Raw genomic sequence first — 20,655 nt, 5'->3', positions numbered from 1 at the left:
CACATTGACATGTGGAACCATGCTGGATTAGGGGCATTTATATCCAATACTGTGCACTGCAGGTACCTCTACAGCTTTTCTGAACATGGATTCTCAGAACTCAGAAGCAATGTTATAAATCCCTGTTTTGACTACTCTGTTGCCTTAGAAGTTACATAAACTTCCTCTTTCTTGCATCTCACAGTTCTGAGTATTTCACTTTCCAAAGGAACTGAAAATGAAGCATCTTTAAAACAAGACTCCAAACACTTCAGTACAATTTTAACAGTAGTTTATTTACTCATTTATAAACATTGGGGTATGCAAAGCAGTTAGAAAATACTACTGACGCTTTAAAATTACTCTGTAATTTCCAGGGATTTTGTTTTGAGGGTGAAGGAAGGGTCAAATAGTTAGCAAAGACTACTCAGTGCTGCCAACCAGCCTGTTCAAACCTAAACCTGGACAATTGAAACAGAATTAAAGCCATGCTAATTACAAAAACTTACCATGAGGCTCCTTGCAGGGGGGGGGTCACAGTTAGTCTTTGGAGGTCCAAGAATACCATTTTTAAGTGTTACTCAGCAGAAGTAGCTGGTAATAGTGCAAGTGCTAAAATGCAAAATTCACAGATGGTACAGAGTTTGGAGGTTATTCTGACTTTGGTGCAGAAAAGAAAAATCTAAGCTACTTTTTGCAGTGGGATATGAACAAGTGTGGGATTACTTTTCAGCCTGAGGGTTTAGAACCTCTCAAGATGCACATTGAGAGCCAGCCAATTTGTTAATGAAAACTCACAGCAGTGCAGTTTTATCTGCTGTTGGGATGGTCTCCCTGTTCACAAGCCTCAGTGTAATGTGCAGTAAATGAAGCTAACACTTGAGAAGTTAAATGAGCTGAAAACTGGGGAAAAATCCAAGTATCACAACTTTAGCACCTCATAGTATGGTGTATAAAAAACATGAATCATGCTTTGGTGGGTTTCAAGTTCAAGTAGATTAAACAATTCCTCAAGATCCTACTGCCAGTGGAAATAAATCTTCCCCTAGTTTCTGCAGGAACATCCTGCTCTTTGTTAAGAAGCTGCCTCTTAGCTGATGCTTCAGCACCTCTAATAAACTTAGTTTTTCAGATTAAGATTTCAACCAGAGTCTCTGTACACTGACTAATGCTTTATTCAGCTGAAAAGTCTTTCCTGGAACTAGCTTTAGCATGAGTTTATAGCTTCTTCTGGGCTGACAGTGTTGCAGAACCCTGCTTCCCATGGGTGGACAGGACTAAAAACAGGTTAAAAACACACATCCCCAGAGGGGGCGCTGTGGGCAGCAACAGATCTTGACAGTGTCTGTCTCCCCCAACCCACTTCTGGATGAGGAACTTGACTCCTAGAAGAATAAGTAACATTCCTTGGTGCGGATGCAATCTGGAGGGAGCTGCTTACCATTCTAGGTGTGGGAACTGGCTTTTAGGTAAATGGGTGTCACTGAACACTGCAAAAACACAGTGGGGTAAAGGTAGGGGGTCACGTGCTGAGCGGTGGTTCCATTTGACTTGTCACCTTTTAAAGCATGCTTATCTGAAACAAACCAATTACTGCAAAAAGCTTTACAGAAGTTCCTCTCAAAGGGGTACAAATTAATTAACTGCTATGAATTCTTTGCATTCAGGGCTGCAAAACAAAGACACATATTACTTAAATCAGTTTTATTTAAGAATTTCCTACAGTGACAAATCTTATAAAAAGCATCCAAACACAAAACTGCAGCAAACAGCATTCTTATGGATATCTTACAGACAGTGGAACTTCCACCCTGAAGAGGCAACACTGAGCTCGCTAGTGATCTCTGCTCCAAGAGCTACTGCAAAGCACACCACAAGCTCAATGTTCTCATCACCAACCCCATCATCTTCAGTTCACATTACCACACTTACAGATCATTAACAGAAAAAAAAAAAAAAAAAAAACCAAAACAAAACAACACACACCATACAGCATTCACAGCAGTTGACATAAGGGAAAAAAAATACAAAGATTCATTTCACGTAACACATTCAACTAATCGGTTAACTAGGTATAAAACCCACTGGAAGTCTTCCACATCTGGATGTCCTTCGAATGCCAGAAACACTCGTACTTGATTTGCTATCATTGCTCTCCACACTCTCGCACCAAAGCCACAGGATTGAGAGACATCTCGCCAAGGAAAATAAAACCCCAGAATGCACCACCAGGTCTCTGCATGCGCTCTCTCCTTTACCTCGCACATACCAGCCCTCTCATGCCTCGGCACCACCAGCAATCCCACACAAGGTTTCAAAAGTTCAAACAGCCTTCTGGTTCCATCTCACAGCCTTGCGTTCACAGCGTTGATACGACTCCATGAAATAAAGAGTAGCGGATAAAAATGGAACACCCACCGTCTAAGACGCAGCATGTGCGGTGTGATGAAGTATTCTTGGATGAGAAAGCATGTAGACAGAAGTATTCCTAAGGCAGAATATTTACAGCACTGCTTTCAATGAAGTGCTTCTTCCATACACATTTGAAATGAGATGAACTGCGGAGATTAAATGAAGCCTTCATATCGTACTTTAGTATGGAGGGGGGACAGTGTTAAAAAAACAAAACAAAACAAAAAAACAAACAGAACAAAAACGACACCGTGTTCTCCAGCTGGGGCACTTGAAGAGTCTTATGGTGGGATCAAATTAAAAACAGGAGGGAGACAATGCTGTTTCTGACCAATGGTTTCCATTTTGAACATGCAAAGAATTCAGGTAGCCAGGAAACAAAGGATAAAGTATTACAGGAGAAACCTTTCCTATTGACTGTAGTGTTAGCTCACCTAGGGGGCAAACAGCAGTCCACTCCAAACATTCCAACAAGAAATGTAACAAAACCTATAAAACTCCTTTTATCTTTCTTTTTTTTTTTTTAACTTTTTTTTTTTTTAAAAATGTCAAAAATACTGCTGACTATAGTGCACACTGAACAAAGGGATCTGGAAACTGTAGTATATATGTAATTTACAGGATACTTACCAGGAGTTAGAAAAATTTGATTTCCCACCATAGAGTCAGTATCAGAGCCCACTGCATCTACATTCCCCAGCCTGATGACTTGGAATCCATGCTGGAGCCAAAGCCTCCATTAAACCCGCTGCTGGAGCCTGCATTGGAAGCTGAGCCCCAGCCTATGGCTGCCCCCGAGTTGGAGCCACCATAGGAGTTATTGCCTGAGCTAAAGCCCTGGTTCTGCTCCCGCTGCATGTTGCCTTGTGGTTGGTTGTTCCCCGACGGTCCCGACTGGTTCTGCTGACTGGCCAGCATGCCCATCATGCCCCAGCTGCTCTGCAGCGCTGCCTGCGCCGCTGCCATCATGGCGGGGTTGATGCTAAAGGCACCAAAGTTCATTCCTCCACCCATGTTGCTACCCTGGTTGTTTCCCAGGCCTCCCCCACCTCCTCTGCTGTTGCCAAACCCCCCTTGGTTCCCAAAGCCCCCCGGATTACCGCCAAACCTTCCACCTCTCTCTAACTGTCTATTGCTATTGTGCTTAGGTTCAGCATTGGATATATGTACGCTGATTCCTTTAATGATCAAGTCCTCTCCACAAAGAGACTGGGCAACCTATAAGAAATAAGGGATTGATTAAATGCATGGCAGAGTTGGGTTTTTTAAATGTTGCAGTGCAAGACTAAAAAAATATCCCCTGATTCTGAGCAGGTATTTACCTTGCAAAGGAAGCACAAGCATACACTTAATCCAACTGGAAGGGGTTTATCTCGGCATTCTCTACTACACTAACTGCAGTACAGAAACCCATCTGCAGAGTGGCATCCGAGAAGCGTAACCTTGGATAATTCAATCCAGCAAATCAAGCTAATGCCACTGGAATTCTCAACAGAGTGGAGCACCAAGTGTTCCACATGTAGTCCAGAAATTATGCTTTATCAAACTACTGAAACACAGTCTGTCTAAACGGGAAGTTTAAATATTTGAAGTCATACCTGATCATCTGCAAACGTAACAAAAGCGAAAGCTCGGAAGGGTTTAGGAATGAAGACGTCTACCACTTCCCCATACTGGGCAAAGAACTGCCGGAGTTCATCTGCTGTCATGTCCTCAGTGCAGCGCCCAACAAACACCTTCCTGCTGCGCAAGGGCTCGTCAGGACTTTGCTGGAGAGAGTTGAAGAGACAGAGATAAACACAATTGTTCTTCAGAGCAGTTACATCCTGATCAAGGCCACTTTTCATCTAGCCTCTTCTCAGGAGCAAAGAGCACAAAGTTTGAGATTCCAAGCTCTGTTCAGAGAAGGTGCTTGAATGCTTTTACAAGGAGAGAAAGGTCAAAAGAAAATGAAGACAGGAGCAATACACAGGGAACAGTGACATGGCCACTGAAGGACACTTTTGGCAGTAACTACATATACACAGGCAAATAAACAGGAGCTTCAGGTTCCGTTTGGGACTCAAAGCCTCAGCCTGATCCTCCCTACATTCATTATTTCTCCTGCTTTGTTCCCCATTTATTCATGCAGCAGACAAGTTCAGCAGGTACTGCTGGACAGTAAAACACAATTTTCAGATTTCCATCAGTACTTCATTCCCCCACCTACCCACCCATTTTCCCAGCACTTCTCCTTTATTTTCTGCTCACCACCTCCTCCCTCTTTTCCTTCCCTTCTTTCATTTGTCCTGCCCATTCACAGACTGAAGTCACATCCGAGAGGGTCTGTTTATCTGTTCACCTAACACAGCTGCTAAGAGTGCCTGTCAAGTGTGTGGTAAAAACAAAATTAGCATTAAATACAGACGTACCTTAGAATTGGGCAGTTTACAGTCACACCACCTTCCATCTATCATGTGCCGCTGAGACATGACTTTCACCTGGGTTTCATAATCTGTAAACCGAACAAAGCCAAAGCCTTTGGAGTGGCCGGTTTTAATGTCCTTCTTAACCTAAGATGTAAAGAAAGCAGAGTGTCAAGGTTTTGAGTACCCCCACTGTATGCCTACCTTTGCCTACAGAAATTAACTGTGATGGCACAGCCAGATTGGCTGCATAAGCACTGAGACCACCAAAAGGGGCATGCAGGTGTAGCTGCACACAGCAGGCACATAAGTAACAGAAGATAAAGGAGAAGCCAAGTGTGCCAGGACTAAGGCACAGCCCCTTCTGGAAGGATAACATCACACGTGAAGACAGAAGAAAACCAAAGCAGGTTTGTTTTTCTGACTTCTGCCACAAAAGAGCCTTTATGCCTGGCTAGGCATCCACAGTAGCCAAGGCCACCAAGTTCCTAGGCACCCACACTAGCCACACAGTTCAAGGCTCACGGTGCCACACAAAGTGACACAGGACACATTATGGAGCAACTGTCCACCGTAGGCAGTGACTACACAGACATAACTGCTGGCATGAGGCGTGCTGTTCATAAATTGAATGAAGTTCTAGAGTTATCAGTCTAGCAAGCACTCGGGTCACAGCTATCTCTAATTCATTAACACATATTCAGCTGCAATAACACTAATGTAAACTAAGCTGGCCTGCATGAATTAGCACTCCCAAATACCCCAGCCATCTGCACCTACACAAGCCTGCAGCTACAAAGCTCAGGCAACAAAACACAACCCAGAAGAGACAGCTTCAGATCTTCTCTGTGTTTAAGCGGCTCTATCAGAAGACTGGTTTCTCCTCAACATCCCTCCTTGCTTGAGTTGCAAAAGGATTTTACCTGCACCATCAGAACTTCTCCAAACGTACTGAAATATTCCTTTAAGTCTTGTTCAGTGGTTTTCCAGGGAAGACCCAACACTATTAAATCTGAAGTCTTCTGTACTGCTCGTTTCACTTTGACAGCTGATGATGCATCTGTTTCATCCATTTTTCTCTTGTTATCTGAATACAGAGAAACGTATATCATCCTCAAATCTAGGAACTGCTTCCACTGACTATGAAACACACAGTATAAAATCCAAGACAATGACATGAAAAAGTTCAGACTACAGAAATGCCAGCTGCTGGGAGCTCATTATATTACAAATCAAACTGCCTAAAAGTATAAGGATAGAAGAGCAATCTACATTTAGGTTCTCATCCAAAATGCAGTTTGACAGACTTTGTTCTGCAGTTTACTAAAGTATTATCTAGTCACATTCATAGTCCTGTAAGGATATAGAGAAGGCAGAATTTGCAACAATACTTGAATAGCAATTTACTTCCTTCCCTTTTTAGTTTTTTTTTGAGGGGGGAGAATACAGGGTGGTTAAGAGTTCCCTTTTCCTTTTTAATAGCAGCTCCGACCAAACCATGGCTTGGGAAGCATCTGGGAGTACACAAAGATCCCATTACACCACAGTCTTTGAAAATCTATACATGGCTGTGAACCCTCCAAGGATAACCAAGACTTTGTCATTGCAGTGCTGTGTGAGTAGAGAGTTACAAATCTTACTGCACATCTGAAAATCTACTCTGTAGAACAGATAAATGAATCAAATCGCTGAGCTTCTGTACAGCAAAGGTTTAAGAGCAATTCTGATGCCACGTTCAATTAGCAGCCTCTCAGACCTCCTGACTGAAAACACCAGCTTGTACAAGAAAGTCTAAGGAACGCAGACAAACCTTTGGGATAATTAACCACATAGACCAGGTTTCCCCAGCCGGCCTCGGGGGCGTGCAGAATGCCTTCCACCAGCCGGACCCCCCTCATGCACTGTGACACCGGGTTCCTGTAGCGCAGCCCACACGCCCCAGGGAACTGGGCCGTCACTGTGGACAGCAGCACGGTGCCGTCGTCCTCCGAGGGGATCTCGATGGGCTCATCGTTCTCGTCCTCCGTCACCCGGATATACTCCGACATCTTTGCTGGAAGTTACTGAAGTACAGAAGAGGGGAAAATGCGGGCATGAGCAATTGCTGTTCTCCCTTGATTTGGTTTTCACCTTTCTAACCTTAAAACTTCAGCCCATCTCTGTTAATTACACCGACACGTTATTCACTGACGTTAAAGCCCCGGGCCCTGCCATAACGACAGGCATCACGGACCAATGCCTCAGCCCATCCCGCAGCGTGCCGACGACCTGGCAGCGACGGCTCCCCGAAGTACAGTGGTATTCCCCAAAGCAGCCACGGCCTGTCCCAGCAGGGCCGGGACGGTGACGGGCGGAGGTGAGCTGCCTTGGCTTCACCACCTGCCGGGGCCTAGCCAAGCCCGCCACCTCCGGACGCGGCGTAGCCCCTCGCACCCAGCACGGCCAGCTGCTCGGGCCCCAAGCGCAATCGCTGCGTCCCGCTCACCGGCCGGGGAAAGGAGCGGCGTCTCCAGGAGACCTTCACCGCCTCGGCCGCACGCCAGCCTCCTGCCTTCCGCTGGCGCCACACAAAATGGCGGCCGCGGCCCCCCTCAGAGGCTGGGCCGGGCCGGGCCGCGGGACGAACCATTCCCAGGGGGAGGGGGGAGGATAACGGAGCGCGTCAGGCTGCGCGGAGCGCGGTGGGCCCAGGCCGCGCTCTGGCAACGCGTCTCCCGCGTTCATCGGCAGCCGCAGGCTATGTGCTCAGGATAGAGACAGTGGCAGCGGCCGGGAAAGGGCCCGCTCCCTGCTCCCATTCCCACCCGCGGCGGGACCGGTGGTGCAGCCCTACCTGCGCCAGGCGCGCGGCGAGCGCGGGAGCTGCTGGGAAGGGGCGGTGGGGCGGCTGTCGTGTGCGGTGCGCAGCTGGAGGCGTCCCCACGGGAAGAGGGGTGGGGGGTTCAGTAGTTCTGGGAGTAGCTCTACTGTAACACTGCCTCGTGGGCTGTTCCCGGTAGATCAACGGGAGAGTCCCAAAGCCGCACTGCGGCCTGGGCTGGCCCAGAGGAGCCTCCGGCCCAGGCGGGTGTCGTGAGCGCAGAGGCGCGCGCGGTGTGACGGCCCGCTTTCGCTTTCCCGCCAGCGGCCGTCGCCTGAGGTGAGCGCTGGGGTTTGTAAGGGACCCTACGGCCGTACCGGCGGCCGAATACGAGCATCACCACTTCCTCGGCCCCGCCTGGGGAGCCCAGTGCCTCCGGGGTATCCCCAGGGAAGCGTGTGATAAGCGGTCTGTGGAGCAGTGTGCGGGAAAGGGGAACTGCCCGGTGTGCAAAAAATCTGTCAGGGCAGCGAACCCACTCACACTTCGCTTACCGGCAAGGCAGGAATGAGCGCGCTTAGTTTATAGCCCAAAAAAGACTCAAACAATTCCCCCGCACTCTAACGACTCCAAGTACTGAAGCCGTACCAGGGGAGATGAGAGGTCTCCGTTACCGGAGAGAAGTCTGCTATGAACGATCATTGAAGTGTTCGAGAGCTCCTTTAGTTGGGCAGGAGGAGACGCCACATGCACTTCAAGATCTCTTTTTCACGTGATGACGTTAGAGATGCTGAGGAGGGCAGTATCTGCGGTATCTTGAGCATCAGGCTGAAAGGGCCTACAGTTAAGGTTATGGGTAACACTAGTGCGGGAGGCAAACCTCTTGCCAAAAGACTTGAGTGATTCCCGTTCAGGCATGTTACCACTTGAACAGCATCATTCGTTGCTTGGTAGGAAGGGTTGATCCCACATGCCTCTGTCTGCAGTTCTCCTGCAGGCGTTCCCTGAGGACCTTGAGAAGAACTAGATTAACCAGGCTGACTAATGCAGACAGTTTCGTGGCAGCTCAGTTCTGTATATCACATTTAGTGTCTTGACACCCTCCTTTCCTTCTTCAACAACTGGTTCATCGCCTAAACCTGAGGTCTTCATTCTTCTGGATGTTTGGTTGGGGATTTTTTTCATGTCTGCATTCCCTCCCCTGGTCTGGCTTTATACAATTTTTTTGAGTACTAGATGCTAAAAAAAGCTGGTAGCTGCAGCCCTGTCCTTTAATACCTACTAAGTGTTTGCTGTAACATGGCTTAATCCCCTCTAGACCCAATCTCCCCTTACTTAATGGAGGGACTTACTGGTTCAATCTCATTATACAGCATTACAAAGTTTTGAACTGTAAAGCCATTTTGACTAAGGACACTCATGTTCTTGCTGCCACTTCCCTGACTCAAAACCAGATATATTCACATGAGCCCATCTACACACATTCTCCTAAACTGCAGTCACAGGAAGAGCTGCTAGTGAGGCTACTGTGCTGAGCCTTCACTCATGTATCTTAAACAAGTCTGTGAACAAGAGAGCCATGCAGAAAAGAACAATGGCAGGAACATGGTATTCCACCTGGTCTGGTTCCTTTTTTAAGGTTATCCATCTGCATAACACTCCAGGTTTCTTTACAGTGATACAAAGGTATAAATTAGTAATGGTTGAACAGTTTAAATCAATCTATTACATATCTGGGTAATTGCCATTCTACATCTCCAGGTTATTTTTTTTCTGATACTTTAATAATAAGCTTATCTGGTCCATCAATCAGTCACATTAGTTGCAAATCACACCAGAGACATCTGTAATACAATCAGTTTTCATTACAAGCTGTGTTTGAACAGGAAGCCACACAGGGTTGTTATTAACAGAGCTGTAAAGTCCTGCCTGCCATCATTCCAGGAAAGAGAAGTGTACTGCAGAGCTTTTTTTCACCAGGTCAGCTCTGACTTAACCAGTGGGCCATACCACACTATTACAAGGAAAAGAATCCTTGTACCTTCTTCCCCTGCCTTTCTGACTCTTACGTAGTCCATGCGTGGGCCATGTTCCCAGTGCCCATCTAGCTTGACCCTCCTTGCACTGCTCACCTAAAAAGGAGCAAACCCACACCTTTTTAGTAAAGAAAGATGACCCTACTGCTAGGAAAGACTAATCCAGTCCCTTGTATTAGTGTCCTCTAATGAGTATTTAAGACTCCCACTTAAGATCTCTTCAGCTGTGAAAGTTGGCTCCCAGCACCAGTGAAACCCATCCCATCCGTGCCCATGTAACTTTAAATTCAGCCCTAAGATTTAATTACCATTTTTCAACAGAGTTCTGAGAGGACCTGACTACACACGGGCTAACAAGATAAGCTCATGCCCCACATGGGCATTCTCCCGAAATTCCTACATTTTCTAGTCACCCACAATGCAGATCCCAAATCCAGTTCTGGAGTTGCCACATCAGCACTGAGGTAGCATTGTTTGAACACGCTGTGAGGACCAAGCTGTAATTGCATTGTGTGCACACTACCTGCTGCACCATTTTGAGTCAAAGCTACAGTTAAGCAATCAGGCTATTTGAAGAGGTTGTTGTGGCATTCAGCCAGAGTGACCTCTATCTACCAAAGCATCTGGTGGTAATTTCACTAATGAGCAGAGTAAGCATCAGCCCTCAACTAGGTTTCATACAGGTAAAAGCTTAGAGAGAGCAATGAGCTCCATGCAGCTTGCTGGCTGTAAAACAAGCAGGGAAAGAAAGGCAGTTATCCACATCAGAGATTTCTGCCCCAAGAGCTTGTTCCTCACTTTTAGCAGCTGAGAATTAACCAAGTGTTACTATCCATTTTCTGGAAGAAATTGGATTCTTGCATCACTTTCCTTCAGTTATTTTGCATTATGATTAAAGTGAAGCAATTAACAGTAGTCTTGCTCTTGAAGTAACTGCCCCAGTGGGCATACAGATACTTAATTCACCAATTCCCAGACACTGGCAATTCAGAGTGCCCAGGGGTGCAGACAAAAGCAATACTGTGGTGCTAGCCATCATGGATATTGACTTAAGTGTGCCCACAGGCACAAACCAAAATGCAATACAATAACTATTTGCTGCTCTAGGTTAAGTGTGCTCATGGGTACAAGCAAACTCAGTGTAACAATCAGCTGTTCACCTTCCCAAAAGCACTAGGGATGAAAAACAACATCAGTGGGCATCTAAATATAACCTCAGGTTAAAAAACCCCACACCAACAACTTTGGGTACTGAAAAACATGGAGTGCTCAGGCCTGTTTTCTGAATATGGAACAGTGAAGAGCAGGGGGATTTAATGAGTGATGGCATGTCAGTGTAGTCAAAATCTGGCCTGATGCTGCCAAGACTTAACAAGTCTTGCTTTGCACCCTTACTCAGTAGAAGTACTTCTTTTTCAACATCAGGTTTCTCCTGCTCTGTTCTGAGCATAAGGAAGATGAACAAATGTTCTCCTCAGAAAACTGAGAAATAGAACTATCTGATTCTGTGTTGGTTCTCATTCTAAATATATTCAGCAATGAAAAAAATCCCAACAAACCATTATCACCATGTCCCTCAGACTATGCCCTTACATACTCTGCATCCTATTGATTAGTCTTGTCCTTCTCTTTCATACCTAAGCACAATCTTCTCTTCCACATGCACCAGATAAAGCCCACCTTGAATGCAGTTGCCTGAAAGAGCAGGACACCTCTTAGTTTATTTTTCTTTGTAATTTAAAGCCATTTGAGTGTTTAATTAAGCAGATGCTGTATCATAGAAAAAGAGGTGGTATTCCCTTGAAGGAACAAGATTAGTAGCATATCATTCTTCCTAGCTACCCCTGAAAACCCATTCACACAAATAAAAGTAGTGGTTTACAATACTTATTTTCCCCCTTTAAAGGGGCTTTCTCAGCTACAGGGACATTTGCTTCCACAGGGACATTCATTTTCACAAGGACATTCTTCTTGCCCTCCCCAGAAATACCTTCCATAAACAGCTTTCCATACACAAACCAATTGCCAACATTAAAATTTACTAATACCTAGCAGTCTAAAAACAACTACTAAATAAAAGCTTCCCTTAAACAAATTAAGCAGCTTCCACCCATGTAAAGCACCCCAAAAGATCACTTAGTCCATGGTTCTCACAGCCACACTCCTCCTGATCCCCTTAGTTAAAACAGCATCTAAGACTTGGTTATAGTGTCTGGAATATTTCAGGCAGTTTTCCTGTCATCCTATAAAGCCATGATTTCAATTACCTCAGTTTCAGTTTTAATCCACCTGAGATGGTTTAGTGCTGTTCCTTAAAGGGGCAGAGTTTCCATGTTCCTTTTGGTTCATGTCGTTATGTCCTTGACTCTTCCAAACCTGATTAGAAGGGGTGATGTAGTTTTTAATCTCAGCAAACACAACCAAAGCAAGATTTGTTTACAGGCTTGGCTCTTGTAAAGACCTGGGAGCGCTCAGTTCTCATCAATCTGGATCCTTTTAGCCCTAGCACATGTTCTGAAAAAAACTTTGCCCGTATTTCCCTCACTGACACAGGACTTGGAACTCCAACAGTGTTGACAACAGGCCCCCTCTGAGCGCCATGGCTGCTGCTGGCAATTGGGTGCTGACTGCTACCATTGTTTGGCAGCTGTTCCACCAGGGTTCAAATCACAGCAGTGGGTGTGCTCTGACATCTCCACCTTCTTGTTTGATTGGTACCTGTGGGAACTGTCAAATGTTTGCATCTGGTACACAGAGAATGCAAAACTACATTTTGTTTTGTTTGGCAGAATCACATCAAACCATGTGCAAGTCACCTCCCTTGCCTTTCTGCACCATCCACAGCAAAGCCTGGGAAGAATTTCTGCCTGTGATTCTCAGAGGTATCTAGGCAGTTCCCAGAGCTCAATTCCTGGTGAAGATGTGCCAGGCATCTTCCAGAAGAACTTATTGCCTTTTACAATGTACCGGAGCCGGGATTCAGAGACTTCTTTTGCTGGATTGTGTTGTAATCCCAACATAAAAAAGCATGAACTTCTGTGAGCACAGATTGTCATCACCAAAGGACAAAAGCCACAGAGCAGGAGCCCTGCTAGAGAATCAGCTGCAGCTCTATGAAGTGGCAGTGGCAGTGTGACAGACCCTAAACACCAAATACAAACACGAGTCCTGACACTGGAGGATGGGGATAGGCTTCTTCAAAGGCACAGGCACTGGCACCAGTGGCTTGGGTAAGATGTAGCAGCTTTCCTGTGATACCAGGAACAGTGTGAAGGACAACTTTGGCAGTGTCTATTCAAAAGCCATTTGGGCTAGTTTTCCTTCTTTGTGGTTTTTTTTTTTTTTTTCTTTTCAAGGAGTGGGCAGACAGCCTAGGGTAGTTTTCTTCTGGTTTTGAAAGATGAACACGAAAGCTTAAGTAGAAGACAAAAGAGTGTTTTAAAAATGGTTAGGTTTTACTGCCTGGTGATATTTTTCCCAAGTACATTTACTGAAGATTTATGTAAAATCTATCTTTTGTCTACTTAAAATATGTCAAATGGATGTACAGGGCAAAATTTAATGCATATGGGTTTTCATTATTTTAAATCATTTGCAATATAAATGATTTACTATGACATCAGACATTTGTTCTTTGGCTGTCCACCATAAATTGAAGCCCACCCAAATTTCCAGTCTTAGCTATATTTCTGCATTCCCTCCCCCAGTATCTCTAATCTCAGTTCTGTGATTCTTCATGTAAATGACTTTCAACAAGGAAAGGAAGAGAACACATAATTTGCCTTAATACAGGTAATTTTGAAAGAGGAGCAAGACCTTTACATGAGAAATAGTTGACAGCTTGCAGAGAGGGGGGAAGTAATGCTCACAGAACAGAAAGTCATTCTTGATGAGAGTGGTGAGAGCTACTGATCAACCAGATGTGACTAAATGGACTTTTTGTGCAGTTGAAACTGCCAGAGGTGATCGACTTCTATCTTTCTCTTCCTGAATTTTTTCATGTCTTCTTAGTGCCCTTACATTTATAATGCAATTAATCCAGCTCTGGCCAGTTAACGTTGTACGCATCCAGTTGGAAAATGGAGGTATTGGGGTAAGCCAGGTTCCTCAAGGTCATTCTGAAAGTTTGTGGTGAAGAACTGGTGACACCTACCACCCAGAATTGTGCTTTCATGACAGACTTTCTCCTAACAGCTGTAAAAATCTCAAAACACTCACACTTCTTGAAAAACCTTATGGAAGACTGCATTCATTGTTATGTTTGCCAGTTGTCTTAGGATAGCTAATGGCATACAGACCTTTGGACCCATCAATAGCCTATATCATAAGCCTTCCCAGCTCAGTTGTTACTGAAAATTGTTGCTACTTAACAGCTCTTTAGTAGCCTACACTACAAGAATTAAATATCCAAACTAGTCCAGTTTCTCATCCATGGATGTCAGCTCAAAACATGCTAGGGCAGACCTTGCTGAGACTCAATTTCTGCTCATGATTTTGAAAGACAGTTAAGGCTTAGCCAAACATTGTAATTTTTGCAGACTTCCCCCACTCACACCACGTATCTCAGCCCTGACACAACTGCTTTCCTGCTCTGTCAAAGGATTTCACTCTTTTCACAATTTCATGTGCTATTGCTCATGCTTGGAGTTTAGAATCACCCCAAAACTGACCTGCTTAAAGATTTGTGCAATGCTGAGCAGTATCATGAACTACAGCATTATCCTAAGGGGAATCTTACTCCTACCATCTAGGTTCTCTGTCCAGTCCTACAGATACATATGTGTCTGACAATGCCCATTTATCTCCATTTGCTGTCTTTCCTGCAGTGCTAGTCCTGAACTAAACAAAGCATTGCCAACAATCTTAACCCTAAAATCAGAGGAGGGCTAGGTGATGTGGTGGGCCTGCATTCTAGCTTCCAGTGGCTCTACCATGATGAGATTCAATTGAGAAAATCTCAGTGTTGTTCTGATTTGTGTGCGGAAGTGCAGAGGAGGGCAGAAGCTTTTAGTATCTTGGGAAGTCGTTAGGAATTGAGGCCAAAGAAAGGACAGTCATGTCAATTGCATTCTAAAAAAAAGAAAACTCAAGTGAAAGTCCTGGCTCCTGAACTGCTTCTGGGCTGGCAGATACAGCTCTCTTGGCAGGTGCTGCAGAAAGCTAATGGGCCCATTTAGATCCCCTCTCTCACACAACAGTGTTAGGTTTACAGTTTCGAGGGAGGCCTGGCTGTGATATTTCAGCATTTTTTCTGCAATGAAATTAGGGAATGCATTTAATATTTTAAGACCTCGGAAGAGCTCTTGTCAGCAATCTCCAGTGAAAGCAGCCTTTCAGTCCAGATGTGGCAGAGGGAACAAAACCTTATGTGAAGTGCAAGGCTGACACCTGGAGGGGACTGCTGAGCTGCAGCAGGGGAGGCAACGAGTTAGGCAGGGGTTCTGCAACACAGCTCGAGGTAGGAAAGGTCAGAGGTCAGCTGGCAAGATCCCAGATTTGGGAACTGCTCTCTTCTAGTGAAAGGGTGCTTTAGATATTCTTCCTGCTCCCCTCTTCCAAGATGAAAGAAAGGAACCTATTTGAGATTTTCTATGTCTGATTTCAGGAGTGGAGAAGAACCCAAAGCAAACTGTCATCTGGTCATTTGCTGCTTCTGTGTTCAGAAGTAGTTAGATCAAAACCTACCTTGCTCCATAAGCTGCAACACATAATGCCAGGTTATTTTTTACAGCTGGTTTGACTGATGTATTTGAATTGCTGCTGATCAGACTTCCTGCTGCTTTGGCATTCGTGTAACCGTGCTGTGAATTTCTGGAGCACAGACTCTCAGGGCAGTTCCTGCTGTCAAAGCTGCAGCTGGAAGGTTTGGCGTTAGGTAGAACTTGTTCATTTCATGTCTGTCTCTGCCAGCACCCATGGTGAGGCTTTTCTTGAAGCTGATCCTCATCAAGGAATGCAAGGCAGCTTCTGGGACAAAGTCTTCATGCTTTTGGAAGTTTGCTTTCCAGCCTGGCAAGCACCCATCCATTGCACTTACCTTTTCAGTAATCTCTCTTCTCTGCCAGTATTTGTGAACGCTGTTTTTGCCTGCTCTAATTTTAGAATATGTTAATAACTGAGTTATTTACTGTGCTGGCATTACCATATACTTAGTATCTCACAAACTCAAAGATTATATGTCCATTACATCTCTTTAATTCTCTTTGTGATTGCCAGCATGGTTCCAATCATCATAAACTTTGCTTAGCAGTGATTAGTTGTTTATAGGAAAAAAAAAAGAAGCCAAAACCAAACAACCCCTAGTTATTTTCAGAACTCTTACATGCAGAGCTACTAATCAACCTGCAGTGCTCCTCCCAAGGGCTCCAGATTTCCTCACTGGTGTACCTCAACACTGACCAGCTCTGTATCTTTCCCTCCTAGCCTTCAGTTCCTCAAACATCACTAACATTCAGTTCATCCTGAATGTTAATCCATCAGGATTAACCAGTTTAATGGGAGAGCCATGAAAATACTCACTCCAGCTTGGGGAGGCACACTTGCCAGCTCCAGTAACAGCACAAGACATTTGGTGTGCTGGAGGAGCTTCTTCTCAGCACAGAGACCTGGGAAGCCTAATGCCATCTTTGTGGCTGCTGTTTCTTCAGCACTTCTCATTAAAAGTGTGGCATGACTCTAAAGAGGCAGTGTCACAGTGTGAGAGCTGAAATCCCCCTTTCACACCAACAACAACCAGGCTAGCTCAGTCTGGAAGCAAATGAAGGCTGTACTTTACAGGCAAAACTACAATCTATGATGAAATGCAATGAATATGTACAAATATACACTATTCACAACATTTACAAATATGTACAATCAACAGAAAAACACAACCAAGCCCCCTGGCTTCCCTCTCCCCTCGAGGGGCTGTGCTTCTTCCCAAAGGGGCCTTTCCCCAAGGGGCCTCCCCCCCCCAGCCAGAAGGACTCCCCCCAGACCTCCCTGGCAGAAGGCAGACAGTCAAGAAGCAGAGAGGCTGTTAGACTTAGCTTGTCAAGGTCAGTATGCAGGTGTGTTATCTTCAGCCAGAAAAGAAGAAGCAGGCAGAGTGAGAGAAGATGGACTGGGAGAGTGCCCGACTCTCCACTGTCCCATATCTTGTTTTAAGTAGTGGTTCTTCAACATTTCTCTCTCCCCAATGGAAGTGTTTAGAATAGTCACTATTTTGCTTTCTTACACCCAATAGTGATTTATTTACATTCTTTCACTTTCTCTGCTTGAACTTTGTGAAGAAAAATTAAAAAGGCAGTCTTAAAACCATCACAGGCAGTGACAACTTTCTCTCTCCTCCACCCCAGGAATATTGCGGATGCTGGATTGTCAGTGATGCTGAATCACTCTGGATCTCTTGTGGCTATCCAGTGATGTAGACAAATATCAACTCAAGATCAAGGGTGAACCCTGGCCACTAAACTTGTTTCACTTGTGACTCATTCCAGACTTAAAACCTGGCTCTTGCTGACATTTTATTAACCCAATTTGTCATCCTCCTAACCCCCATTATCCAACCCAGGCAGATTATTTACTTTGAAAAGATGTGTAGATAGCTTCCATGCGAAGCATAAGTAGATCCAGGTGCTATAGCTAGATTCCAGAGGGAGCTGTAGTCATGAGATACATGTGCTGGTAACATCTCTCCTAGATGATTCGAAATTCTTTCCCCTTGTTTAGATATTGTCTGGATTCTCATTGCTGTGAAGCAGCCTGGCACCAACATGGTAAAGAGCCTCATACATACCTTCAGGCCTCTGCGTGGTCCCAGAGAGATCAGCAAAGGTAAATTTAAGCACATACTTAGAGTTAACCACATGCTAAAATACACTCTGGCTTTGGAGTCAGAATCAGTGATTACCCCCTCCTAAACAACTCCCTTTGAATTATTGCATTTATCCCAAAATAAAGCATTCAAGTCAAGAATTAACTTGCTGCCTTCCAGAGAATTCATCATTTCCAGTTTGCAAGCTTGAGGAGAGGCATTCAGGAAGCATCAATAAATCCACTTTGACAGCAAAGCAAAGAGCTGCAAAAGGAGTCACCTGTCAAGGTAATGCAACTTAATTTCTCAGACAAAAATCCTTTTTATAGACAAAATAAAAATACCAGCAAATTCAAACAGCAGGAAGTGCCACACTTGATTGTCTCTCAGTAGGACAAGAAATAAATGAAAGGAAGGCAAGGTAAATGACATGGGTTTACATTTAGCAAGGGGAGCAATAACATAAACTGAGAGTAATAACATACACCGAGAATCTGAGCACGGCAGCCTGAGTGTGAAAAAGGTATGTGTTCCCACAGAAACATTCCTTGAGCCTACATATTTTATCCTGGACAAAGGCAAGGTTGTGCAGCAGGGAGTTTGCAGCTGGTGAGGTTCACAGATTGGACATGAGGGGGCAGGCTTACCTGCAGTTTACTGCGGGAGAAACTGCTGCGGAGTGCTGGGGCAGGTCAGAGCAGGCAGTTTGCTTGGGCCTCCCAAGTTGCAATGTCAAGATCTGGAGCTTTGCCCCCTTCTAGACGAGGGACCCATCCAAGCTTTTCAGATTTCTTTATTCAAAGGGGGAGCACTGTCCCTTTAAAAAAAAGCACAGAGAGCTCAGTCCAAATGGGGAATGAAGCCGAGGCTACCAACAGTTATGAAACCTCCCTTTTAGAGCTTGCAAGCTTAGGGGCCGCCGCTATACTCTGAGGTTAATAATCAGTTTTAATATTCACTTAGGGGGCTGTAAAAAAAGAATGAAAATTTCCTAATTTGAAAATGGACTTGATTGGCAGCTTTATTATCTCTGTAAGGTGCGTGGCATTCCACACAATCAAGTGGTTTTTTTAAATAATCTCACTGCTTAAGTCATACACGCTGCTAATTGCATTTTAATAAGTCTCTTTAAAATCTTTCCATATTTTTTAATATCCTAATATTAGATAAGTGATTGCTGGGGACACTGGAGGGCACTGAAGTTTATAGAAAGAGGAACACCATAATGAAGCTTTATTGGGATGGCATCACCAAACAATTGCTGTGATAGCAACACTCCCAAGCTTGGAAAGGTGCCAGACATTCCCCCCTGGAACTGACTCAGGCACTAGCCTCTCTGGCTCAGGACTGAGGCAGAAAATGGATGCTTTCCGCCTCATAAAATGGCCTCTTTCCGGCTTGGAAATGACTGAGGAACTGTCCACTTTTGACTGGGAAAGGACTTGGGAACTGGTCTTTCTCCATTGAACAATGACATTGAAACACACATTTTTAAATGCTTGATTCTGGCTTGAAACTATAAAAGTGTTTGAAATTTGGCCAGGACTAGGCAGAAAAAAGAAAAGTTGGGGTTTTTTTTACCAGCTCTGTATGATAACAGAGGTGAAAGCCTTCAATGGGAATTAAAACCCCACAGTCTGAAGCAGAATAGATGAACTTTCCATCTCAAAGATCAAACCTAAGTAAGAAGAGAATGAATCTGGAAAAAATATACCATAGTGTGGAGCCATTGAGTGTCTGCATCTCACATGCAGAGGGTACATGAAGCCTTGTCCAAGAATGCCAATAATAGTCCAGGCTTAACCAATTAAAATATTAAAAGCAAATAAACAAGAGCAGCTTAGTCTAGTTGAGAGGTGTCCCTGCCCATGGTGGGGATGTTGGAGTAGATGATCTCTAAAGTCCCTTCCAACCTAAGCCATTCTAGGATTCTTCTGGCATTTCACTATTAGTAAAGAAACCCAGAAAATATATGTTCTTAAAGATTCAAAACCTAGGAAACAAATACAGAGAACCCATAACTGATTTCTTTCCTTTCAAGTCTCATCATATTTAAGTAAAGTTGTTTTTTTGGAACCCAGCTATAAGTTTTAATAGTTGAAATGGGCAGTACTAAAATAGACATCTTGTATTTGTTTGAAAGTGAGCCATTTTCTGGCTGACTGAAGAGCTGTTTGTATATCCATGTGTTTCTTCTGAACACCATCAGAGAATCCTTGGACTCAGTCCATCATATCTTTAGGTCTGATCTTATTCCCACTGAAACCCACTGACTCCCAGTTAAAAATGGATCAACCCAAATTTTACCATATAGTATTAAGAAGAATAGTTTGCCTACAAAGACTAAATTTCTTTTTACTAGTTGTGTGTCTTTCTGGTTTTAAGGTGCATGAGATGCCTCTGTAATGAAAGCAGTATTTCTGACACTAGTTATGGGATAGAAAAAGAGTTGTCAGTTTACAAAATTTCCTGTCTTCCTCTCTTCTTTTTTTTTTTTCCTTCTGAAAATAAGAACAGAAGGTCTCCTTTCACATTGACAGGCTGGGAGGCACATGTTCAGCGAACTTCTGCACAGGAAGTAAATGTCCAGGTCATATTTATCCCTTTTCATGTGGTTCTTTTAATCCCCCAGATTGGGTTTCAGAAGAGTTTTACAGTTTCAGTTTTACAAAGCAAACCTTCCTTTAATGTTGGCATTTTAAAGAAAAAGCTTCAGTCAAAACATGTGTGTTTTACATCAGCCAGATGTGATGTTTGGGGGAGCAGGCCACAATGTGGCAGCCAGCTCCACTGCAAGAGCTGAATGGGTTGCTGTTGGACACTGAATGGGAGCTACTGGTCCTAGGCTGGGGATCAGTCTCCTGGCTCTTTCACTCTGTGAGGGGGGAAAAAAAAAAAGTCCCTGAGGAAATTAAAGATCAGGTCCTGGCCAGCATCGCAGTGGCTTGCATTCCATTAGCCCACATGGCCACATTAGAGAGCAGAGTCCTGCAATGAACAGACCTGTATGCCCAAAAAATGTTCTCTGCTCTGCCCTGGTGAGGGTGCATCTGGAGTAGTGTGTCCAGTTCTGGACTCCCCAGTTCAAGAAGGACAGGGAACTGCTTGAAAGGGTACAGCAAAGGGCTACAAAGATGGTTAGGGGACTAGAACATCTCTCTATTGAAGAAACGCTGAGGGACTTGGGGCTCTTTAGCCTGGAGAAGAGAAAACTGAGGAGGGATTTTA

The 20,655-nt window shown here is 44.5% G+C and overlaps 1 protein-coding gene across 1 annotated transcript; it reads right to left on the bottom strand.

Annotated features, from left to right (window-relative positions):
- Window positions 1-301: 301 nt before the first annotated feature.
- Window positions 302-7,333, bottom strand: TARDBP (TAR DNA binding protein). The gene is made up of 6 exons (XM_054394797.1): window positions 7,282-7,333; window positions 6,607-6,859; window positions 5,720-5,883; window positions 4,803-4,943; window positions 3,990-4,160; window positions 302-3,609 (listed from the first exon to the last, which is right to left on the bottom strand). The coding sequence occupies exons 2-6, from the start codon at window positions 6,842-6,844 to the stop codon at window positions 3,079-3,081; spliced, it is 1,245 nt and encodes a 414-aa protein (XP_054250772.1). The 5' UTR covers window positions 6,845-6,859; window positions 7,282-7,333; the 3' UTR covers window positions 302-3,078.
- Between the last annotated feature and the right edge of the window lie 13,322 nt (window positions 7,334-20,655).

This window comes from Indicator indicator, chromosome 32 (assembly GCF_027791375.1).
Source record: "Indicator indicator isolate 239-I01 chromosome 32, UM_Iind_1.1, whole genome shotgun sequence".
In the NCBI taxonomy this organism is placed as follows: Eukaryota; Metazoa; Chordata; class Aves; order Piciformes; family Indicatoridae; genus Indicator; species Indicator indicator.
Note: the sequence above shows the minus strand (reverse complement) of the source record. Positions and strands in the feature narration are given on the sequence as shown.

Coding starts and splice junctions, on each gene's coding strand:
- TARDBP (XM_054394797.1), bottom strand. CDS start 6,844: ATGTCGGAGTATATCCGGGTGACGGAGGACGAGAACGATGAGCCCATC. Junction 4,161..4,802: donor GTAAACTGCCCAATTCTAAG/GTACGTCTGTAT, acceptor AACTCTCTCCAG/CAAAGTCCTGACGAGCCCTT. Junction 3,610..3,989: donor TTACGTTTGCAGATGATCAG/GTATGACTTCAA, acceptor TATTTCTTATAG/GTTGCCCAGTCTCTTTGTGG.